This window comes from Micromys minutus (genome assembly GCF_963924665.1).
Source record: "Micromys minutus genome assembly, chromosome: 14".
NCBI lineage: Eukaryota > Metazoa > Chordata > Mammalia > Rodentia > Muridae > Micromys > Micromys minutus.
The window spans coordinates 4,062,772-4,088,844 of NC_137983.1; the positions used below are offsets into that span (position 1 = coordinate 4,062,772).

General features: G+C 39.4%; 1 protein-coding gene across 4 annotated transcripts in view; it reads left to right on the forward strand.

The window, feature by feature from the left end:
* PSD3 (pleckstrin and Sec7 domain containing 3) overlaps positions 1-26,073 on the forward strand; it is a gene marked incomplete at its 5' end in the record, with an annotated part of 409,927 nt that overhangs the window by 206,242 nt on the left and 177,612 nt on the right. For 2 of the 4 annotated variants that reach the window (XM_080929045.1, XM_080929047.1), the window contains 4 exons: positions 7,948-8,151; positions 8,248-8,328; positions 10,582-10,694; positions 12,626-12,684. In XM_080929045.1, the coding sequence (XP_080785171.1) occupies positions 7,948-8,151; positions 8,248-8,328; positions 10,582-10,694; positions 12,626-12,684 (457 nt within the window). Of the gene's footprint in view, positions 1-7,944; positions 8,152-8,247; positions 8,329-10,581; positions 10,695-12,625; positions 12,685-26,073 lie in introns of those variants that run through there. The other 2 variants (XM_080929046.1, XM_080929048.1) reach the window with 2 other exon arrangements.

Sequence of the window (26,073 nt, forward strand, 5' to 3'; positions counted from 1 at the left end):
CTGAGACCAGGGTACATGACTGACTTACCCAGCTGAACTTAACACAGACAGAGGGGCGGTAAATGAATCCTGTGAGTACCTAGGAAAAGGAGCCTACGCCACACAAGTTATGCTTCTGTTCTTGTTCAATGGATTTAGGAGTCACTGCTCTTAACTTGCAAAGATTGATCAGATGTTTATGTGCTTGATTATGAGACCTACAGTGATGATTTCTTTCAAACTATCTACTTCAAATGACTGTGGTCTGGTTTCATTAAGGTGGACAGTATTACAGATACTACATTATCATTTGAAAGTTGGCACAAAACAGCAGTAACTTAGGAGAAAACAAGCAGCTCCACCTAGTGATTCATGTTGGTCCTCTGAGTGCTTGCGGGTAGAGATAGGAAGTTCAAGGACCCTGACTCAGAAACCTCCAAATATCCAAATGTTTTTCTCATAAAGAAATATCGATGCCTTTGAGGGTGAGAATTTCAGTATTAGGAATCAGCGCTTCAGAGACAAGTGTGCTCATTTGGTGGGGTCTAGTATTCTGAGGCCAACAGTTTTGCACACTGGTGCCCTCTTGTGGAATTCTGAGTGTATAGCCCAGGAAAAATAAAGTTTAAAGGGTGTCCTGGAGCAGGAAGACAGTGATTGAAATCATCATAGTAATTTTGCTTCTACACTGCACAGAGAAAGATCTTCTGGGAGCTTCAGTAAGTATTTTTTTTCTCCTGTGCTTTAAATCATGATGTAACTTCTGGAAAAAAATATTTTTGTGTAGACATATAAAATATCATTTGGGGGAATTTGTCATTACAAAGTCAATGTTTCTATACTGTCCAATGTATATTACAACCACCAAAAATAAACACATAGTAACCTCGATGCTGAAAGTGGGCGGAGTGGTAGCTTTGCATGGAGCTTTTCATTTACTCCTGACAACATCCTGTGAAATTGGTACTGCTGTGTCCATTTCACAGTGGGAAACCATGAGAGAATGGAAATGGTTACCCTGTATCCAAGCCTGGTCAGGGGCTGCAGCAGGCACGGTATTTTGATGTTACTGTTGCTCAGAGGGATCAGTTTATTACTAACTGTTACTTTCCTGGAGACTGATCATTAAGAATGTTCTTATAAGGAAGACGATCTGGGAGGCTTCTTTTGCTGTATCAAAGTTGTTCCAGTTGTTCAGTGGCAACACTCCTAGATGTAGTGTGCTTGCACATTTCAGCCATCCTTGGTCATGGTAAGCACTATAGCTCTTTCCCTATGATTGTGTCTTCAGATGTTGACTGGCTACTCAGGTGCTGTGGAGTTTCCACAAAATTCATAGTTTCTCCGCGTTTTGTCTTGTTTCCTTGTAGGCATTAACTTTACCTCTTATTCCTCTTGAACTAATTGGTTGGCTGAGTAAGAGCTGGCCATCTCTCTCTCTCTCCCTCCCTCCCCCTGCCCCTCCCCCTTCCCTCCCCCTCCCCTCCCCCTCCCCTTCCCCCCTCCCCCTTCCCCTTCCCTCCCCTCCCCCTCCCCCTCTCTCTCGGGGTAGCCTCATGCGTCCCATTGCTCATTCTGTGCCTCCTCTTACCTTCTCAACATTTCAGAACAGGGTTTTCTTCATATTTGTGCAAACTCCAAGGTTTTCATCTGTTGACCTCCTATCTGGTTTCTCTGCCTTAGTTTTCCTTTATATTAAAAGTGAAAGGGGGCTCCGGCCCACCAAGAGGGCAGAATGACTGCCATCGAGACTCAGGACCCACCTGCACACGGCTGAGCCCTCAGTGAAGCCTTTCAAGCATTTTCCCACCTGAACCCACGATAAGCCCTAAGCCTGCTACATACCCTCACCGGCTGTCTGGGGAGGTGAACTGTGGGATTGGGACCTTTCTTCACCAGTGAGAGGGCACAGGGACCACCATCAAGACTGAGGACCCGCCTGCACACAGCTGAGCCTGCAGAGGAGACTTGCAAGTGCCCCAGGAGGGATAGCCTGGAGCCCATGGAGGCCTGCTAGTGTGGTGCTCTCTGGGATTGGGTCCTCCCCGGCCGGCCGGTGAGAGGGCCAGGTGACAGTGATCAATACTCAGGACCTGCCTGCACACAGCTGAGCCCCCAGAGGAGTCTCCCACCTGAGCTCACAGAGACAGAATGGAGCCACTGCAATCAGAACTCACTACCTGCCCCCAAAGAGACAAACACACAGAAGCAATTTCCTTCCTGAGCCTATGGCGTTCAGATCAGGAGTCACAGATGCAAGCATCACAAACAGACTGCAAGAGATGGAAGAGAGGATCTCAGGGGCCGAAGACAACATAAAAAACATAGACAAAACAGTCAGAGAAGATGCAAAACCCAAAAAGCTCCTAACCCAAAATGTCCAGGAGATCCAGGATACAATGAGAAGACCAAACCTAAGGATAATAGGAATAGAAGAGGGTGAAGAGTATCAACTAAGAAGCACAGTAAATATCTTCAACAAAATTGTAGAAGAAAACTTCCCTACCCTCAAGAATGAGATGACCATGAACATACAGGAAGAACTCCAAATAGATTGGACCAGAAAAGAAACTCCTCCCGACACATAATAGCCAAAACATCGAATATTAGAAACAAAGAAAGAATCCTAAAAGCTGTAAGGGAAAAAGGACAAATAACATAAAGGCAGACCAATCAGAATCACACCAGACTTCCCAACAGAGACTATGAATGCCAGAAGAACCTGGATAGACATTATACACACCCTAAGAGAACACAAATGCCAGCCCAGGTTACTATATATCCAGCAAAACTCTCAATCACCATAGATGGAGAAACCAAGATATTTTAGGATAAAACCAAATTTACACAACATCTGTCTACAAATCCAGCCCTACAAAGGATGATAAATGGAAAAATCTAACACAGGAAGGAAAATCTACACCCAAGGAAAAGCCAAAAAAAAAAAAAAAAAAAAAAAAAAAGCAAGGAAAAGCACACAAACATAATTCTACCTCTAACAACAAAAATAACAAGAAACAAAATCACTATTTCATAATTTCCTCAGTTTCTGTTGTTATGTCTTCCCCTTCATTTCTGATTTTGTTAATTTGGATACTCTCTCTGTGCCCTCTGATTAGTCTGATATTTATCGATCTTGTTGATTTTCTCAAAAAAAAAACCAGCTCTTGGTTTTGTTGATTCTTTGTATTGTTCTTTTTGTCTCTATTTGGTTGCTTTCTGTTCTGATTTTGATTATTTTCTGCTGTCTACTCCTCTTGGGTGTATCTGCTTCTTTTTGTTCTAGAGCTTTCAGCTATGCTGTCAGGCTGCTAGTGTATGATCTCTCTAGTTTCTTTTTGGAGGCACTCAGAGCTATGAGTTTTCCTCTCAGTACTGCTTTCATTTCATCTCATAAGTTTGGGTATGTAGTGGTGTCATTTTCCTTAAATTCTAAAAAAAAAAATCTTTGATTTCTTTTTTTATTTCTTCCTTAACCATGTTATCATTGAGCAGAGCATTATTCAGCTTCCATGTGTATGTGGAATTTTTGTTGTCTTTGCAAGGTCACCTATCAGGATCAGCCTTAGTCCACGGTGACCTGATAGGATACATGGGAGTATTTCGATCTTCTTGTATATGTGGAGGACGGTTTTGTGACCGACTATATGGTCAACTTTGGAGAAGGTACCGTGAGGTGCTGAGAAGAAAGTACATTCTTTTGTTTTGGATTAAGTGTCCTGTAGATGTCTGTTAATTGGTTCAACTGGCAGTCAGCATGCAGAAGAATGCAAATCTTTCTTATCTCCTTATACAAAGAAAGCTCAAGTTCAAGTAGATCAAAGATTTCCACATAAAACCAGGTACACTTCAGCTATTAGAAGAGAATGTGGGGAAGAGCTTAGAACACATAGGCACAGGCGGAAAATTCCTGAACAGAACACCAATGCTTATGCTCCAAGATCAAGAATTGACAAATGGGACCTCACGAAATTGCAAAGCTTTTGTAAGGTTAAGGACACTGTTAAGAAGCCAGAACGGCAGCCTACAGATTGGGAAAGGATTTTTACCAATTCTACATCTGATAGAGGGCTAGTATCCAATATATACAAAGAATTCAGAAAGCTAGACTAAAGAGAATTAAATAATTCTATTAAGAAATGGTGTACAGAGCTAAACAAAGAATTCTTAGGTGAGGAACATCAAATGGCTGAGAAGCACTTAAAGAAATGCTTAACATCCCTAATCATCAGAGAAATGCAAATCAAAATAACCCAGAGATGCCACCTCACACCAGTTAGAATGGCTAAGATCAAAAACTCAGGTGACAGCAAATGTGGAGAAAGAGGAACACACCTCCACTGTTGGTGGGTTGTAAGCTGGTACAACCACTCTGGAATTCAGTCTGGTGGTTCCTCAGAAAATTGGACGTAGTACTACCTGAAGCTCCAGCTATTCTATTCCTGAGCATATACTTCAAAGATGCTCCAACATATAACAAGGACACATGGTCCACTATGTTTTTAGCAGCCCTATTTATAATAGCCAAAAGCTGGAAAGAACCCAGATGTTCATTGACAGATGAATGGATACAGAAATTGTGGTACATTTACACAATGGATTACTACTCAGGTATTAGAAACAATGACTTATGAAATTCGTAGGCAAATGGATGGAACTAGAGACTATCATCCTGAGTGAGGTAACCCAGTCACAAAAGTACACACATAGCATGCACTCACTGATAAGTGGATACTAGCCCTAGAAAGCTCTGAATATCCAAGAAACATTTCACAGACATTATGAAGCTCAAAAAGAAGGAAGGCAAAATAGGGGTGGCTCAGTCTTTCTTAGAAAAGAGAACAAAACTCTCATGGGAGGAAATGCATGTCAAATAGAGGAACAGGGATTGAAGAAAAGATCACTCAGAAGCTGCCTCACCTGGGGATTCACCACATATGCAGTTACCAAATCCAAGCACTATAGCTGATGCCAAGAATTACTTACTGGCAGGAACCAGACAGAGATGCCTCGTTAGGGACTATGCTAGAGTCATATAGATACATCTGAGCATGCCTGCAGCTAACAATTAGTGTGAACTTGGGTATCCCAATGAGGTTGCTAAAGAAAGGACCTAAGGAGCTCAAAGGGGTTGAAATCTCATGGGAAGATAACAACAGTATCAACGAACCAAACCTTTCAAAACTCCCATGGAGTAAAACACCAACCTTTGTGTGTACCTGAGAGACCTATTGATCCAGTTGCACGTGGAGCTGAAGATAGCAGTGTCTAGCATCAATGTGAAAAGAGACTTTTGGTCTAGGGAGGGCACGTTTTCCCAGTGTAGGGGAATGCCAAGGCAGTGGTGTGGAGAGGATGATCAGGAGGGAGTGCACCTTTGTGAAGGCAAATGGAAGGGGAGGAGAGATGGGAACGGGGCGGGGTAAAGGGATAACATTTAAAATGTAAATACAAAGTATGTAATAAAAAAGAAAGAAAGAAAGGTGAAAGGGGTCCTATCTAAGCTCTAAACAAATTAACTGTATTTTCTTGAAGGAAAAATTTAAAACACTCCCTTATTTAACTTATGTGTGTGTGCCTCAATATATGTATGTGTGTCACCCCTGTGCAGGAAGGAAGAAGAGCTGGAATGGAAGGCAGTGTGAGCCACCATTGTGTGCTAGTCATCTGGAAGAGGGACAAGTGCTCCTCATTGACAGTATTTTAGTTCCTTGAAGGCAATATTTGCTATGTATTTGAAAAACCAAGAGGGATCAGGAATCTCACATTGGGTTATAGGTGGATGACATACATAACAGTCATCAGAGGCCTCACTGAAAAGGCAGCATTTGAAAAAAAACTTGAAAGAGAAACCAGTCATGCTTTTTTAAGACATGAAAAGCATTGTAGATAGAGAACAACCAAGGTTGCTGGAGAAGCTGGAGCACAGGGATGTGTAAGGCTTTCTTTGGGTCTGAGTGATGACCCAGAATCCTGACACCATCTCAGAGTCATTTCAGGCCTTAAAAGGGAAATGCCAAGACCTCCCTTAAGGCCAGTAGATTGAACTTCCTCAGGCAAGGCCTTGGCCCTTAGCTTTCCTTGATGCTTGGACTCCCAAAGGCTACTGCATTTAGAACAGTACATCTTCTCATCCTGATTTTTGGATCATGGCTAGTGACAGTTCTGCCTTTCAAGTTGTACTGGCATGTAGAACGTTGATTTATGATGTTACTTGTTTATTGTTCTAAAGGGACATTCAGAAAAGTCCCATTACATAGACTCTAAAATGACATCTTTCCTGCCCTCGTGAAGAAGAAGAAGGGAAGTGAGCTAGGTTGGGCTAGAGGAGGAAGGAAGAAGCAGATATGTGGCGTGCGGGTTCTGGAAAACAACCAGAGCTTTATTAGTAGTTTCTTTTTCTTCTCAGTTTTGTAATTGGGCTTGAACAAAATCAATCTATCGGAATATGTCAAGTAATTAAAATTGGGTGCTTGTGTGGGGTGATTTATTAATAAAAAAGCCATGGACATGCTGCGAAATGAACATTTCTTAGTGATGTCTTGGTAAATAAAACTCTTTGGCATTTGTTTTTAGTACATTATTGCGATAGGTAGGAAAACTTGTGGAAACATAACTCCAGAAAGTGTTTGTGTGTGTGTGTGCGCGTGTGCGCAAGTGTGTGCATGCACGCACAGATATGAGTATGTGTATACATATAGGATTGAGTATGTGTTTTTGAGTCTTTTCCTGTAACTACCATGATTGTAATCAACATCGTTCTTGGGATACATAGTTTACATTCTACTATTGATGTGACTAAAATTATTAATTTCCTTACTAAGAAATTTCAGAGTTTATTTATATAGGTATGTTCTTATTAATATAAAGTTTTTCAGAAATGATTGACAGTTTTAACTTTCTAAGTAGGTTCAGGAGAAAAACATTGAAATATTCGTTTTAATGAAATGTTCATCATCATAAGAAAGCACTTGGTTATTGGTATGTGTTTTCTGTTGGAATTGGGAGGTAATGTCTTGTTTTAGAAAGATTATCATGAATCCTGATATGTGCAGATCTCACATACAATCCTGTTGAGTCCAATTGTGGAACACAACATAGCTCACCAGTAGTTTAGTGGCTTCACAGTGCTTTACAGCTCTTCTGAGGACTGCGATATTAAGATGACATTTTTCTAATATTGTATAATGAGACACGCTTACAAACACTTTATAAAGGAACAGAACACAGCAGTAGGAAGTCACATGAGCATCAGGTCCTCTTTGGCATAGGAGACAAAAGACCAGAACGGGACTGAATTTAATGTTTGAAAAGGACAGGTACAGGCTCTATATTGCAACTGGCTTCCAAATCTGACATGTCTCATTGTGTTTTACACACACACACACACTCACACACACACACACACACACACACACACACACACACACACACACACACCCCACAGTTATTCAGAAGGAATCGTAGAATATAATCTTGTCCTTAAGTATCTGTAAGGCAGACTTTTCTCAAAATACTTCATTCAAAACAAGAGGCTTAAATAGCGGTGGTTCTGAGATCCCTGTTCTGTAAAAGCTAGCCATCCATCTGTAACACTTATAAACCACTGCGCTTTATATTATTTCTAGAAATTGTTTTTTGGTAAAAATATATGACTTGAATTATGTAGAATGAATTATTTCTGAGTATGTTTTGGTTTACGTTTTGGGGGCCTACCACAACACAAGGAACTACATTAAAATGCCGCAGCATTAACAGGATTGAGAGCCACTGACTTATGCAGTCATTTCCATAGTCTTTAAAAATATGGTATCCAAATTACTTTTGTCAAATATTTAAATGGAAAAATGTTATTGAAAATAATTTTAAATAGCTGATTTACATTGTCATAATAACTTCATTATTTCTCTTTGGCTATACAAATTTTTTTTCTATTTTTTTTTCTATCTTCCTTTCCTTTTATAGCAGTACCCGTTGCTTCGCTGGGCAGAAATCAACAGCACTAGATGCTCATGCTGAAATGGGGAACACTGACATTCTGGAGAAGGAGACCACGGAGAATCTTAGCAATGGTACTAACAGCAATGTGGACGCAGCTAAGAGACTGGCCAAGCGCTTGTATCATCTAGACAGATTCAAAAGATCAGACGTGGCAAAGCATCTAGGCAAAAAGTATGTTCTGAGTCTGGTATTTCACGGAACGTTTTATCCTGTGTATGTGTTTTAAGTGGTTGTTAGTTCAATAAACTCTACTCTGTTTCCTTACAGCAATGAATTTAGCAAGCTAGTGGCAGAAGAGTACCTCAAGTTTTTTGATTTCACAGGGATGACGCTGGACCAGTCTCTCAGGTACGCACCTCCAAGTCATGACTTCTTAGCAGAGGAAGCAATACCTTCTGGTTAGAGTCTGGGTTTTTGTCCCAATTCCATTTGCTTTGTGAGTTTACATAATAATGTAGATCCTAAAAGAAGAAGAAAAGATGTCATGTGTAGAATAATGGAGAATAATCCACGACAAACGTGAACTAGTGCCCAGCATGTAGTAGTAGAGTCCAGTAGCATATACAGGAATATGTGGCCTGAAAGCAAGTCTTGTGGGGTGGCTCTCTTTTGAGGGTCTTCTTTAAATTTTCTATTACAGTAAAATATATGTAACTGAATTATTATCTTAACCATTTGAAGGGTACCATCACTGATAGTAATGTATCCGTAGAGATGGACAGCTGCCAGTGACCGAATGCTTCCACTGTGTTAATTGTGTACCTAGGATTCTATGCCTGATAACTCTCTCTAGACACCCTTCTTTTGACTGTGCTGAATACTTAATACACTTGGCATCATGCAGTATTTTCATTTTGATTGGGGGAGCTTGCTAGGTATGATCACCTCAGAGTTCATGTATGCTGTAATGTATGGCAGATTCCCTTCTGTTCTTAGCTGAGCTAATACTCCACTGTATGGAATTAGCACCGTTGTCTTACCCACATGCAATCCCCATTTTCTTTATCGTGAATACTGCTACAGTCAGCACAGGCACTTCCATTCCTCCTTGAGACCCCACTGTCAGTTCTATTGAGACCCCACTGTCCGTTCTACTGAATAAGAAGTTTGCAGTTTTGTTGGTTAAAATGATCATAGCTTACTGACTATGAAATTAGAGGCCTTTGCCCTTTAAGTATTTACTTAACATAGTAAATACAAAATATTTTCAGATGATACTTTGTTACTATACCCAGTGCCTGCAAATTAAAGGCTGCATCTATGAAGCAGATTGCATTTGCACATCTACTTTAGACTGAGTGTTTCAAATGAAGGCACACCAACACTCACGGTCAACGCTTGAGCTACTGAACATAAAGCCTGGTGAGCACTTAATCTTAGGGACCCCAGAGAGCTTGGATCATCTAGTCTCAGCCTTTAATTTTACAATTCAGAGAACAAAAGCCGGAGGAGAAGCGGTGGCGATTGTATTAGAGGGGTGTGCAGGCTGCTCTTGTTACTCAGTGAAAACATGTAAGATAAGAACGAGTTAAATCTTTGCTCTGGGCCATTACATGTTTATTTCAAAAGTTACAAAGAAATACTGATCAGGGTGTTTTAGGATAATGAATGTATGAATGTCTAGTAAGAAAGAAAATAGAATTTTTATAAAAATCACGCTTATTACACAAACCTTGTGATAGTAAAAATTCCTAAAAATTTAAGTGATTTTTGTATGTTACCTGTTGCTTGATATAAGGAACAGCTTAAGGTTTTATCAATTTCTTTCTCATGGATCTATCCGTGATGATGTGAGAACAGGGAAGATACATTAACACAAATCTGCTGAGTATGAAACAGTGCACCTGACATTTTAGTAGTCCACGTGTGGAGATTACCTGACTAGAAAACCCTAATATGTGGAATTTAATGTGTAGATCATATGATTATACATTGAGTCATTAGTGTCTTTTTTTTTTTTAATTTTTGACTGGTCTTTTAAGTCCAACTATTTGACAGTTTTAATTGAAAATCATCTGTGGTACTCAGGCTTTCTTAGTCTGTGAGCCTTTCTTTTCTTACTCTGACATGTTTCATAGATGATTTCATTTTATGATCTGTGCATGTGTGTGAATGGGCAGGTATGTATAGTATCTGAAGTGTTTGGGTAAATACAGGCATGTATGTACTGCAGCACATATGGAAATTGGAGGACAGTTTTGATGCTTCTTGCCTTTCATTTTGTTCTGAGGCAGGCCTCCATTTTGGCTTCTCTAGGTAGCTAGCATAAGGGGAGCTGAGCTTAAACTCCATTGTTTGGAGTTCTGGGGTGTAGGTGCCTGCTACCAAATCCTGCTTGTCACAGGATGGCCACACTCCGGTCCTCAGGCTTGTGTGGCCAGCTTCACCTGCAGAGAATGCCTCCTGTGGAAGTTTTTCATGGCATTTAAATATCAATTTGCTTATTTAGAAACCATCTAGTGACTATCTTAGGGAATAGGGGGACAGGATTGTAGGGTGTCATTGTATAATTAATTCTTTGCATTTCTCTGAGTTGATTGTCATTCATAACAAAATGTAAATGTCTTGAACATTTTTTTCTCCTTTATTATTCTTTCTCAGGTATTTTTTAAAAGCATTTTCTCTTGTGGGAGAAACCCAGGAGCGCGAGAGAATATTAATCCATTTCTCCAATAGATATTTTTCTTGTAATCCAGACGCTATCACCTCAAAAGGTAATCTACTGGAAAGCTTGCAATCTTCTCACGGCTGTGGTTATTTTCTTTATTACAAAAGTTGTATTTTATTGTAAAAATCCCATTATATTTAATTTACCTCCTTCTTGCTCATTTATTGAAGGCAAGTTGAAATCAGTTAGTTTTCATTTCCTGCAGCTTCCCTTTCACTTTGGTTTTTCATGTCCTTATCCTTTTAAGGAAGGTTTAATGACAACATATTTCTGTTTTCAGAATTACTTTTATTCTTTTAAAAGATTCATAGTTTGACAGTATCTTATGTCTTTCTGGGCTCAGCTTTGCTGTTCAAGGGCTTTATGGGCAAAGCAGTTTGTGGTACATGGTTGTTCTTTTTACTTCTTAGGTTATGACCCTGTGCTTCTCAAAGTCCACGAATGTTTAGCTAAGTCATATCTTTTGCATATCTATATATCTCAATTGAGCTTTGCTGAATGCTGGTGCTCTTGTTTGATATTAATCAAAATCTTTATAGCTGCCTTTCACTCATAGCTTTAATAAAGTATGAGTTTGTTTGCGGCACACACAGGTTTTACAGTGTAATGTAATAGTTAACTGTTCTTAGCAACAGCTCAACCCAGAGGGCAGTCTGTTTTCATTTAAAATACTGTAGACATGAAAATTTGAAATTTTAAGTGAAGTATATTTCCTTTTAAATGGGAAGTTTCTCAAAAATGCATTAATTCTGGAGTAGATTGCTAAGATGACAAGGAACAGGGACGGCTCACCCCCTCCCCTCAGGCTGCAGTAGTGAGCTCAGCATTTGGTCACCCATGCCCCGTCTTTGTGAGTAAACTGTACTACTGACCACTTGTATCCTGGGTCAGTATCAACTAGAGAACCTCGGAAGAGGGTCGTTTTTATTAAACTTGCAAGGTGTAAGAAGGAGGCGTGTGGGGTGTCTGTGCATGCTCTCCGTGAGGGTGTGTAAGTGCTGACTGCTGCCTTTCGGTAATGCCAGGGGTTAGGTGGGATGTGTGAGAAGCAACTGGAATGGGAATAAATACGCCGTCAGGAATATAAATGAAGCAAAGAGAAACCTGCAACTAAAGTGAAAGGTTTGCTTTTGAAAACCAGCTGTCTTTCCTGTACACTTGGCATAAGTTAATGCGGTTTTCACATTATCTCAAACTATTTTTATCTGTTTGTTATACTTGGCTTAAGAATTAGGAAAGAGAAAAGCTAACTGATATTTGGAGATAAGATATTTCGCTATGCATACTTTTTATTTTTCTGTATAAATTAAGATGAAAACGGTAATCCCATTTAAGCATGAAATGTTATTTCAGGCTTTGGCCACATTTTTGCTGAATATTTATTTCTTAATTCTCACAGAATATTTCAGTGTTTGGCTTTATTCATAAACTCAGGGGGAAAACGTCCTATACACAGTGGCCTCTAAACAGTGTTGCCAAAATGTGTCTTTTATCTGTATTAAATGATTTACTTTCAGTTTGATACCATCAGCTGCAGAAAAATGAGAAAATATAGAACAGAAGAAATGTTTTGTGACCCAGATATTTGGATGGATTCTTCTAGAAATGTTTACATTTAATGGAATTGTAGTGCGCACAATGTGTTTCTCATATTAATTATCAAGTGTCTCTCTACTTTAGCCCATGCTCCTTTACGACATTCCTAATGTCCTCGGTATTACAGTTTTGTTTCCAAAGTCACCTGTGTCCCGTGACGACCGATGTTTGTCTCGGTGTCTTTGTATTGATCCTTCATTGTTTCCTTAATTGCCTGTCAGAGAGCTGGTGCTGATTATCAGTAGAGTTCAGCCGTGCACATCGGAAGTTTATAATGTAACTCATGCACTTATGCTTCCCAGACAAAGGTAGTTCTGTCCAGTGCAGCGCTGGGTCAAGGCCTCTGTATGTGCTGTTGACGATGGGCCCTGTGTTTTGCAGATGGAGTTCACTGCCTCACCTGTGCTATGATGCTCCTCAACACAGATCTGCATGGCCATGTAAGTGTTGCTCGTGATGCCGTCTCCTCTGAGCTGCAGCACCACAGGCTTGTCTTGGCTCCTGCGGGTGTCCATGTTGTCCTCTGCTGCCTCTTGCCTTCTTCTTGAGAGCATTCCCATAGCAAGAAGATAAATATAATCCATTTTCCAAAAAAAAAAAAAAGAAAGAAAGAAAAAGAAAGATCCCATTCATTTCACATGCTGCCACAGAGAGTAATTTAAAAAACAAACTTTTTTAGTAGGTGCCTTTAATAGTCTTAATGTGTATATTCTGTATTATTTTTCTCCACCAGATGGCATACAGAAGTTTTACTTGTTTGGGATTCTTTTTGTCATCTCCTAGTATTCTAGTGGTTGAAACATATGTTGGAAAATAATATGTTAGAACTGAAATTAGCATTTAAGTTTTAATAGATATAACTAACAATTTAGTCTTTTCTGAATTCTTCATCTCATTACCTCTTTAAAATAAAGCATATACTTTATAAATTCATAATTTATAAACTGCTATCCGTAATAGAAATGAACTTTTTATCATTTTAATTATCAACTTCACCTTTGAGAAATGAGAAAATTTTAAGTAAATATAAACTAATATATGTTTATTTAGAACAAAGTTCTAGGTTCATGTATTTTTAAATAAAGTCAAGTTTTTATGTAATAAAATATATTAGCTCTTGATATAATATATTGTACTTTGTGATATTAGAAGCTATCTTAAAATGACTACGATATAGCAATTATCTGTTCCAGTTTTCCAGAAGATCACACAGTTCTGTTGAGAAGTAAGTGTGGATTCTGCGTGAGCTCTTAAATTGAACTAGCTATTGTCCGAAGACTCGGGTGGAAACAGGGTTCCCCCATCAGCCAAGAGAAGGGGAAATTGAATAATAGATCATACTGTTAGTATAATGTCAACAAATCTAGATGTACTCAGAGGTCTCCTTTTGCACTGTTGAAGGATAATTTATAGTAATCTGGTGGACTGCAGACATGTAGCAGGTGTCCAGAAATCATGCCCATTGGAGAGTCTACAGCTTTCCTGAAGACTTCCTGGTAACAGGGCCGTGACATACCACACAGAAATGTAGGTATAGTAGTTCCCTAAGTGAGCACATGAAGTGTTTGAATCCAGCTTTTCTCTATCTGGTCAAGTGGAAGACCAGGCCTCGGGTTTGTGTTCCCTTCCTATGGATAGACTACAGGTGTGTCTGCAACATAACTCTATGAGTTCCGTGATGATAGGTACTTCCTGTCCCTCTTTCCGTTTCACATCATACTTTGATTAACTTTTTTTGTCAAAAAGGGTCATTTTGAAGATAGATATGCCCATGTAACATTGATCTATCCAGTGACTTAGTATAAAGAAGCCTCTTTGTATAGATGGGTTTGAAGTCCCACCAGCATAAAATGGTGTGTTTATCATCTCTTAATAAAGGTCTGATAATGGAAAAATGTACTAATATTTTTTTCTTGTTGAAAAATGTAGATGTTATACAATATCTGTAAAACTTGTTAGATTTGAAAAAAAATTATTTCTATTAAGTCATAGATTGCTTTTTCAAAGCTAATAATGTTTTAGTAATACTTTGAGTTAAACATAAAACATCTTACTGCTCATAGTCATTTGAAATAAAGCAGCAAGTGTGGATGTAAGGTCCAATTTTTATTCATTCGCCCGCTGTGGTTGAATGCAGACACACGGTGTATATCCTGGTCTGTTACCACAGCTGCAGAGTCATGAGGGCTGGGCCACCCTGCTTCAGATCTCTTGAGGAATGAGGACAGTTCAGTAAAGCAGCATGCCTTGGGCATGTGGCACACTTTTGAAATCTCAGAAGTGGGGAAACTGAGGTAGGAGCCTTGAGAGTTTGGGGACAGCAAGGGCAACATAGAGGTTCAGTACTAAGCAAGGAGAAGCAAGCAGACAAATGAGTTATCACATTTCCTTTGACGCTTGGGATGAACAATGTTTTAATGTTGCCTTTAGTTGTCCCTAATAGACAATTAGCAGTTGTCTAAAGTAGCGAGTGATTAACAGAAAAAAAAATGAAATTGTAATTACAGTAGATTTCTCTACATCATTACCTGGATTGCATTTTTGGTGATAGGTAGTGGTCAGCCCTTGTTGACTGTGGGAAAGTTTGTACTATGTGCTTAGGGCTGTAGAATGTTCAGGTTGTGTGTAAGAGTTTTCTCTACTATACAATGCATACTAGTGTGAATGTACAGTTGCTATCGTAAGAACTAACCATCTGAAAATGTTTCTTTCCTTATTTTTCCCTCTGGATTCATTTTAAAAATAAACTTTCCGTCTAGGTGGTAAGTGTCCACAAGTCTGGATGTAGATTCTCTTGCTTCATCGTTGCCTGATCTGTTCTGGTCTGTGTGTGGCTGGTTAGCATGGCCATTCTGTGGCTGAGTCATTCGAAGATGCGTGAGTTCTTTCTAGTGTTTGCTTCCTCCTTTTGCCTTACTGCTGTACTGCGTAGGCCATCACCATCCCCTACCTGCTCCAGTGCCAGAATAACCCTGTAGGGCAAACTAATGAGCCATCCTGTCTTCTGTACCATTGCCATAACAGCAACATGACAGCATGACTTTCTAAGAAATGCTAAATCCAGCCTGTCCTTACGCTTCCTGCAGGGACGAGCTAACTGGGATGGTTAATTGACTTGGGCCTTTTGTTTATGTTTTTTCTTTTGTTTTTGGCTTGGTTTTGAGTGTTTCCTTTAAGTAATGATGCTCTGCAACTGCATTGGAATGGAGCCTTGTTCATCCTGCTGTTACTCATGAGGGAGTACTAACATCGCAACCTCTAGGTGGCAGCTCCACCTCCACACTGTCTGACAACCCTCTCACTAGCAGATGCCGATAGTGTGTGTTGCTCAACTGTCTTAAGTTCTGTACCACTGGGACAGGCATGAGCCATGAGAAAGCTGTATTTAGGCAGTGCTCCTATATCACTGGTGACCAGGCTGGACACCGGTAATCAGATTTAAGGGAAGGCAGGTCTTGCAGATAACCTAGAAGGAGTTGTAGAAAAGCAGCATCAAGACTTTAAAAACTGACATTGAGTTATAGTTAAGCCCTGTTAAATGGGCTAAGAAAAACATGAAGTATATATTAAGTTCTTTCTCTCTCTCTCTCTCTCTCTCTCTCTCTCTCTCTGTGTGTGTGTGTGTGTGTGTGTGTGTGTGTGTGTGTGTGTGTATGCACACACAATCTCCAGACAAATCCAGTGCTGTTCTTCACTATCTGATTTAAGATATAAATGAATGGTTTGTCATCTGTCAGCTACAATATCGTGTTAATACTTGACTTTGAGTATTCTTGTAGATTATGTAAATACCTTGTAGTTGTGATAACATGGCTGACTTGTTCAGTAATCCCTTTTGTGTTTTTAATATTTAATTACCTATGAAATATATATGGGATTAGATGTCTGTATATGCTTGAATTATAGTACTTAGTACTAAGCATGCTAAAATTGCTTAGAATATGGAAGTAAGGTTGACATTTTTGGAAATACTATAATTTATATACTATAAATATGTATAAATATATTTGACATAGGAGAATAAATTTTATCATTTCTATTTAGACAAACTTTAAAATGAGTTCTATTGGCTAAGAGTTCAGCCTCCCCACGTGCCTTCCTGTGCCAACCAGCATGATTACTGCCTGGTCTGAAGGCAGGTGGCAGGGGCAGGCAGGTAGATAGGATTGGTGTTGTCATGGTGATTGTATGGTGATTGGGGACAGGACCTCAAACACACAAGTGACTTTCAGTTAAGAACAAGTTAATATGAACACTGTTGACCAAATCCACAGTCCACAGCTAGCAAACCTCAAGAAATATGCAACCTAGTGTCTGTCCAAACTCAAAACATGATTAGAATCTCTGGCGAGGAAGTTACTTAGATAAACTTGTGACAGAAATTTACTATTTAATTTTGTTACTGTGATTTTCAGCAACATTTTCCAGTGCATCTCAGTTCCCCCAGCATTGGTCGGATGCACTCAGCAAGTGCTGTAGTAGAAGAGGTAGCGTCTCCGCCTTCCTTGTTTTCCATACAGAGCCCTTGTCCTTGGCTTACTGAGTGTTCTCCTTGTGGTCACAGGTTAACAGGAGGCATAATCTCACTTGTGTTTGCTATTGAGATAAGAATTAAACACAGAGCAGGACCTAAGAAATGTACTACACTGGTTGGAAATGAAAGAATTAAGTGTACATTTTGTAACAGATTAATCTTAAAATATAGGAAGAGCTCCTTCACAGCAGTTTCTTTTGCAGCCAGTAAAATAAACCCTTTGATGGACTTTGCAGGAACTTAAATGGTAGCTAATTATTTGGTTTATTTGCAGTACTGGAAGAAGGTTATAAAGCTTTCAGTTAAAAGATTAGTAGGTTTTATTTCCTTTTATTGTTGTTGTTTCTCTTCATTCTTGAAAACTGACACATGTATACAATGAAATTATGATCATATCCATACCCAGTTTCTTACCTCCAACTTTCCCTGTATCCTGGCCACATGCCCCCCTCCCAACTTTGTCTTCCTTTTATGCTGTTGACAGCCTTCCAAGTACAATTAATACTGCTCATATGTATGTGCATGGGGGTGTGTCACCCACCAGTGCTTGAGAGGCGCTCATAAAAAACAATTCTCCACTTCCCAGCAGAGCTACATGCAAAGATTTTAACAGCCATCCTTAAAGATGGTAAAGCCTCTGTACTTAGTGTGCACGGACGTTTCTGTATCTGTGGCTATTATCATAAGAAGTCCGTTGCCTACCCTGCTTCCTCCAAGCTTCCCTCTGTGTTCCTCTCTGTGCTGCCAGGTAGTTTGGTGTCCTCTGCTGTGGATCTACCCCATGTTACAGGTTCGATAAAGGTTGTCATCTGCGAGTGCCATTTCCGCTAAGTCAGCCTTTTCCATGTGGTCTCTTCTCCCTCACGGCAGTGCTTCTCAACCTCCCTAACGCTGCAACCCTTTCATACAGCCTTGTCTTGGCGTTACCTCCCAAGCAGAGCCTTATTTTGTTGCTACTTCATAAACATTTGATATGAGACCTCTATGGGAGGCCATGACCCACAGAACTGACTCAAGGATGAGAGTTCGCAGCCATAATGAGTTACCAGACTTCATCATGTGGAACTTCTCACAGCGTGGAAAGGCCACCGAAGCCCACTGTGCTTGGATCTAAGTGTCGAGTTTCTAGCTGAGTTGTTTTCACCATTATATGTTTCCAGAATATCAGGCTATTGCCAGAAAGAGTGTATGTGGACTAGACTGAGAATCCAGCCTTCAGCTGAGAAACGCTTCTACAGAAAAATGTCATGGTTTGGAATTTTTTAATTTTAGGATGACCTTTAGAATTCGGTGCCACTCACTATCATATTGGCCACTGTGTAAGTTTTAATGAAATCAGCCTGTAAGTAGGTGAGTTTAATTATGCACTAGTAAATTTCATTCAATTCTGTGAACTCTCCAAATGAAACTTTTCCCTTCTTCTATCTGCTTCTTTACCTCCATTTATTTATGTTTGTTTTCCCTGTTTGAGAACAGGGAACATGAATGAAATATGTCACAGTGGTTATCTCTGGAGTCAGTAGGCATATTTAGTCATCTTAGAGGATCCATCTAATGCATTACTTAATCATTACTTTCCTTTGTGAGTTTTTACAGTTGTGCAATGAGAAAGACAGATGAACCTCATTTTATGCTATCTTTATTCATCCATCCCTCTCTCATTCCTTCCTTCCTTTCCTCCCACCTTTCCCCCTCCCCCACCCCTCCCTCAGAGAGGACAGTAAGAATGAAGGACTTGATTGAAAGCTGGGTAGGTCTCCTTTCTCCATGCCTCAATTTATTTACTCCCATGACAGCCAAATTAAAAAGAAAATTAAATCTTTGTTTTCACAGAGTTTAATATATCTGATTTCCTCAACATTAAGAAAAAAATCATTAGTGTTCTAATTATATGATGATAGAATCTATACTTTGGGTATTTATCTAGTTTAGAGTATATTTAGACTTTTAAAAATTTTGAAGACCAAGCAGACCCCCCCCCCATTTGTTTGTGTTTTTGCTGTGTTTTACTATATTTTACATTATGGGTTGAATAAAATGAAACTTTAAAGTAATTATTTGATCACTGAAGCCCACTAAATGAAAATGATAATTTTTATAACATGAATTGTACTTTATGATCTGAGAAAATTTTGTGGAAATAGCATTCACATTTTTGTGAGTCCTTTTACTGTTTGAACTCATGGGGGATAGCTAGATTTTTTTTTTTTTTTTTTTTTTTTTTTTTTTTTGCTTTAATCTGTTGCAATATGTCAAAATTCTTTAGGGAGCACTTGTGAGGAGTGAAGCCATGCATACTCTTAGTATTAGAACAAAGCAGGTCCCAGCTTATTAAAACCTGGGTCAAGAACTCTAGTGGTCAAAACTCACGTACTGTATAATGTCATCTGACCACATTCAGTGCACAAAATCCCACCAAGATCGAATGTATCCTTAATGTTAGATTTTACTTTGCCCTCCACTGGTGCATCTAAAAAGATGGACACCTGAGGGCAGCATGATACAGTTCCACTTCCATGACAGAGAGACAAAGAGAACAAGAGCAAACCCAGAGCCTTCTAGCAGTGCTGCCTAGCTGAATTACCAAGTCAGTCGTATACTTTTGCATCATTTATTGTAACATGCCGGAGGAGGTGGAATTGTGTGGGCGGGAATGCTGGCTGTGCTCTAATAGCTCAAGATTTGTGAAGCTGGGTTGTACCCATAGACAATGAGGGCTGCTAGTTTCTCCGAAAGCATTTTTCACAAAGTTGCAGCTCTTAACCCCACTAAACCTAATTTCATGGCCACTCTACATAATTCTTCAACTTGGAAACTATTCTGGGGTCCACTTTCCCGTGGATAGTTTATTGAGGGTTCTAGCTCTACTGGTCCCTGTAGGTCAGAGACTCCTAGATTAGACTTAATAGACGGTTCCATATTTTTTTTGTCAGGAGCAGTATGGCTTTTTGCTAAGTTTTTTCTCTGTTTCATTTGATTGCTTACTTAGAGCTTGGGTTAGCTTTGTGAACACAAGTCTCCTTTTCCTCCATTTTCATGCATTATAGCACAACAGTTTGGAGCTGCTTTTCTAATGGAGTGGTGGGAAATCTATTAACTAAGAGAAAATCTCAAGTTGCAATTAAATCTTTTAGGATTTTTCTTCTATTTCAATGCTAACTCATATTAGGCCACAGGTGGGAAAAATAGTTATCACAGGCATAAATTCATCGTGTGTGTGTGTGTGTGTGTGTGTGTGTGTGTGTGTGTGTGTGTGTGTTTGAGAAGTTTTATTGGAATATACCCACACCTACTTTTAAAAATCTTTATGTAGTAATGATAATGTTGAGTTGTTGTTATTGGGAACATATGGTCTGCAAAGCCTGAAATATTAGCTGTCTGATTCTTTATAGAAATTTATACAGTTTGTCTGTTTAACATTTTTTTAAGGCTTGAGAGAAAGCTCTTTGTTTAAAAACATTTGTTCTTACAGAAAACCTAAGGGCAAAGTCCCAGCACCTATATGGTAGCTCACAACTATCTTTAACTCTAGGACAAGATCTAGTTTTTGTCTATGTCTCTGTCTCTGTCTCTCTTTACTCCCCTCCCCCAAACAAATAAATAGGCAGATGGACATATAGACAGACAGACAGATACATACATACATACATACATACATACATACATACGTACATACATACAGCAATAGATACATAAATACATAAACTTTAAAAAAAGTCTCATTTATAATTACCTACAGTTTGGGTGTACCTTCCTTCAACATAATTATGTGAAATTTAGAATTTATTCTTATCGTTTGAATGAGCACTGGTACATTTAAATTGATTTATTTGGAAAATAAATTATCTAAAGAATTCTACTAAAATAATTAGTGCATCTTTAAAAGATACCTAGAGAAAAGGTTCTTCTATTAAAAGAAATCTATTTTAGGTGCTGGAACAGTAATAGCTCAGCTGGTAAAAGCACTTCCTGTTCTTCTGTTGGGAATTCAGTTCCCAATCCTTACAATGGACAGGTCACAACCACCTATATAACTCCATGTGCTGGCTAGTTTGGTGTAAACATAACACAAACTAGAGTCAGGTCTGGAATGAGGGAACCTAATTTATGAAAATGCCTTCATAAGGTCAGGCTGCAAACAAGCCTATAGAGTATTTTCAGTTAGTGATAGGGGAGGGTTCATCCCATTGTGGGTGGTGGCATCTTTGGGTTCTGGGTCTATAAGAAAGCAGGATGAGAATTAACAAACCATACAGAGCAAACCAGAAAGCAGCACAAACTTCCCTTAATGATGAACAATGAAAAATCAACCAACCAAAGAACCCAAATAACCAAACAAAAACCAACCAACCAACCAACCAAACAAACAAAACCAAAATAACAACATCAAAACATTTTCTCTTCAACTTGCTTTTGGTCATGGTGCTTAATCATAGCAATAGGACCTTAACTAAGACACTCCAGCTCCAGGTAATTCACTGCCTTCTTCTGATTCCCACCAATCACACCAATGACATAAAATCACACATGCACGTGTGTGTGCATGCATGCAGGCTCAGACACACACACATAGTTTTTAAAAGAAATATATTTTAAAGTGATAAGATAATTATAGTCTTCAATTCGGTGAACCTTTAATAAGAAGGTTTGATTGTTTTCTCATTAATATTCTTTTTCTTAAATATTGCACCTGGACCATTTAAACATTTAAGATTTTTGACCTGTATAATATTTGAGAGTTTCAAACAAAATTCTTTATAATTGTGCTATTTCCTGTTTGCATACTTTTACTTTCTAGGTTTGGATCAAAGTTTTTCTTATTTCTAAGGGAGTCATCTATATTGTCCTTGCAGATTTGTGAAGAAATTCATCTCTGTGTCTAAAGGAGTCAGGAAGCCTTTAAAATTTTTATTCTGTACTGACCTCATGAAAAGGAACTCAGGTTGTTGGCCAACCCTTGTTTCAGAGAGGCCTACCCTTCTTAAGAGTGTTACATCAACTTGGGAAGAGAATGAATAGATCATAGAATATCATAATTTAGGAGCATCTTTTTTATACCTAACAATCCTTAGGATCCAGTCAGTAACTAGAGGCAACTTTACCCAATGGATAGTATTTGTTTGAGTGATATTTTAAAATTCATGTGACTTTATCATAAATAAGTTTTCTTGATGAAAGACACTTTATGTTTAGTTTTCATTAAAATATTATGAAGGCTTATAGAATGGAAAATGTTCAGTAAGCATGCAAGTAAGAATTAAAATGTCCCGACTTACATTTTCATTTTTACCTCTAAACCATTCTTAGAAGGATTACCAGTAAGCCAGAGAAAGACAGCAAAGAGCTGTGATAACAAATTTCAGTTCACTGGGTTTCCTAGAGGCAGTTGGGCATCTTTGATACAAAGAACACCATATGTGTTACTTAGCTGTTTTCTCTGTTGGTAAGCAGAGTCTATATGCAGTGTGCACTATGCTTCTATACTGTGTAATGCAAGGCATAGCCAACGCTCCACACAGCAGGGGATTGAGTGTAGTCCTCTACTTCCCGAGTATGCTACATTTTTTATATAAGTAGTGATGTCTCCAGTCCCTGTAGAAATAATAGCATTTACATTTTCTGCACATATCTTCTCATATCATTCTCTTAAGATCAGCTGTTCTCTTGATCATAGTGCTAATCTTAGTAGTATTATAAATGTTTTTTCCATTGAAGCTTAGTTGAGTCTGATGCTGAAGAACTTGAGGATATCTTGTGTCGTTCCCATTTGCAGTTTCACAGTTCATAGGTATGTTCAATGGATATCTATATTACCACTGTGGAAAGGGTATAGTCATCACTGAAATTATACCAGAGGTGCTACTAAATGAATAATCAAAATAAAAGTGGATTTAAATGAAGCATGATTTTTTTTTTAAACCAAAGACTCCAAAGACTTTACTATTGTTTCTAAGTGTTACAAACCATGCCAATGGTTCCTAGAATGATGGCTGATCCATTTATAGTAGAAATTCTGTGTACTGAGGAAGGATTCTTGATACAGCGATTTCTATTGTTCTTTGAGAGAGGATATCTTGTCCCAAACACTTGATAGCTAGGAACCACCTGTATGGCTGAGGATGGCTTTGAACTCCTGATCTTCTGGTGTGTTCCTCTTACATGGTGGGATTACAAGCTTAGGTTACCATACTTATCCGATAGTTTTTAAAGATTTCATTCACAAGTCTTCTCAAAAAATGCTGAAAATACAACAATATCTCCTGAATGGCAAAGCAAGGACTCTGGGAAACCTGCTCTGCTATAACATTGGTAACACTGATGGAGATAGTCTCCACTTTCAGAACTCCTGAGATCAACCCCAGACTTGTAGAAGTCTAGAGTGTATTCAAGTGAAAACAGATAGAAACATAATGTCAACACAGACATTGCACTTTGCTTTTAGTTAACATGTTCCATCCTTCTCTTCAGCTCTTTGAGAAGCAACCATCAAAACCAACTGCCTTACAAATCACTGTAGCTATGAACAGAAGACAAATGTCTGCGGGTGCAGAAACTGGAGTGATCCCAAGCCTCATTTCCAGAAGATTGTCAGTGATTTGTCTAGCGGCTCACTGGGATTTGCCCTTCTTTGCCCTGGCTCTTCACTTACTTGGTGGCAGCTGTTGAATATTGTTATTGCTTCAGAGGGTGACAAGTTATGAAAAATAAGATTTTAAAATATGTAAAAGGGAAACTTGAGCCTATGGAATACACATGAAGCTTTGGTAATTCTGGTATGTTTCTGGTCATGTTTTGACTTAGAAGAACTTACCATGCCCAAAGAAGCCAAACCTGAGAGTATCTAGGCTTGCAACTTCTGCCCAAACTTAAGATGCTCCACAGCTAGGAAGTCCAGCAGAAGCTAGGGAGTAAACTCCCTGCTGGAGCATTAAAATCGTGTCTCAGCCCCATGTCATGAGAGGGAGCCCACCTTGTAATGATATTCTGTTATACTTGCAGGTAGGAGCCAAGCATAACTGTCATCTCCGGAAACAGATGCAGAGAGCCATAGCCAAACATTGAGAGGAGCTTGAGGAAGCCTGTAGAAGGATTCTAGGAGCCAGAGGGAAGAAAGGACAACACAAAGTCCTACAGAGTTAACCCACCTGGGCCCATCAGGTCTCAAGCGTTTGAAGTACCAAGCACAGAGTGTGCATGGCTCCAGCGTAGGCCCTGTACACATGTGTAACAGTTGGTACACATGTGTAATAGCTTGGTCTTCATGTGGGACTCCTGACAACAGGAACAGGGGCTGTCTCTGACGCTGTTGCCTGCTGTTGGTACCCTTTCTTCCTACTGGACTTCCTCATCTAGCCTCAGTAGGAGAAGCTATGCCTCATTTTCCTACAACTTGATATTCCAAGGCTGGTTGCTATATCCATGAGAGGCCTCTCCTTTTCTGAAGAGAAAAAGAGGAGGGATGGATTCGGTGGTGAGGGAAGCTGTGGAGGAGGACTAGGAGGAGGAGAGAGGGCAAACTTCCATAGGGATGTGAGTAAGTAAATAAATCTCTTAAAACAGCAAATCATGTATCAGCATGACTTAGATCCATCGACAGACTCGTTGTTCTTGTGATTTCTGAGTCTCTGGTCATTTAGCTCAGTGGCCAGATGATAAATTGAGATTTCCTTAAATATCAGAAAATTGGTCAGAAAACATTACTAAACAAACTAATGACTGTAGTTATAGGGAGGAGAGAGCCACGGTTGTTAAACTACTTTAACTCTTTAAACTTTAGCTTTTAATATAGGATGTAGAAAAAATAGTGTGTCCAATACATGGTAAGAGAATATTCTTTCCAGATAGTAGGGACGAAGGCATCTACTGCAGAGTAGGCTTTCAAGGAGAGTTCTTTTTCTACAGTAGGACATTTTTATAAAAATAAACAAATCAGCGAGATGTAACATTTTGAATTAATATAGGCACCTGGGATGTTGTAATATAACAGTTTTTGACCCCCCCCCCCACCCCGTGGCACATGGACTAGAACTTTTGTAGGCACAGTATTAAGAAGGGCCTCGTAAAGCCTCTTGTTCTTTGGCTCTTCACCCTCTAGCTCTTCATACAGACCTCCTAAAACCTGCTGTTTTCTGACTGAGAGGAGATTCTGATAGAGAGCTCTTAATCCCTTGTTTTTCTCTAGGTAATAATATTTTTTATTTATAAATAACCCATAGTGGCTTACTAAGTAGTCAGAGAATGGGGATGGCAGTGCTTCCAAGACAATGTGCCTTTGATTAAGAGGTTGGGATTTTCATCTTCCATTACATATGTACCTACTGTGCTTGTAGGGCAGAATAAGGCTCAGTGTTAAGTTCTCTCTAATGGCAGTGATTTAATCAGCCATGATGGTAATAAAAAGATGTCCTAGAAGATATTTCCTTCTCTGTCACTCTTGGGAGTCTGTCTTCTCTTTTCCTGAATGAGTCTACTTAGGCTCTACTTTACACAAGCTTTCTCTCTCTCTCTCTCTCTCTCTCTCTCTCTCTCTCACACACACACACACACACACACACACACACACACACACAGACACACACACACACACTCAGAGAGAGAGAGAGAGAAAGAGAGAGAGAGAGAGAAGGAGGAGGAGGAGGAGGAGAAGGAGGAGGAAGGGAGAGGGAGAGAAGAGAGGGAAGGGGTGGAAAGACTGGTAAAGATGGACATGTACCAAGTAGGTTGACTGTCCAAGCCCCACAAAGCACAGGGGCCTCCACTCTTGATCGCCTTTGAGGCCTCCTATGTATTTCTTTCAAGGCTGTATCTGTATGTGCCATCCTGTAAAACAAGGGGCAAACGTAAAAAACAGGAATTAACAGGACAGAAGACAAGTGGATAAATACAGAAAGAATGAAACTATACGAAGTATATTCTTTATAAAATGGGGTGAGATAACAAAGGGCTGAAGGAAGTCTGTGGATATTGAGCAGTACACTCCTAAATAAACAACGGTTCAAAGAAGAAATTCACAAAGGAAAGGGAGACGTTATTTGAGATGAAAATAACATGTTAAAAGCTCTTTGAAGATCTAGCTGTAGAAGTGCTGTATGGCAGATTTGTTGTATGGGCCATTCAGCAAGGACGGGTAGGGCCAGAGCAGCCATCTAAGCATTTAGGAACAAATGACACATGAAAACCAGTGAAAGGAACGGGAAATAACATGGCAGGAATACAGGCTCGGACCATACGAACTAGCGGACTCATGTCGGTGGTTCATTCTCCTGTGGCATCAGTGGCATTGTATCTGATCTTT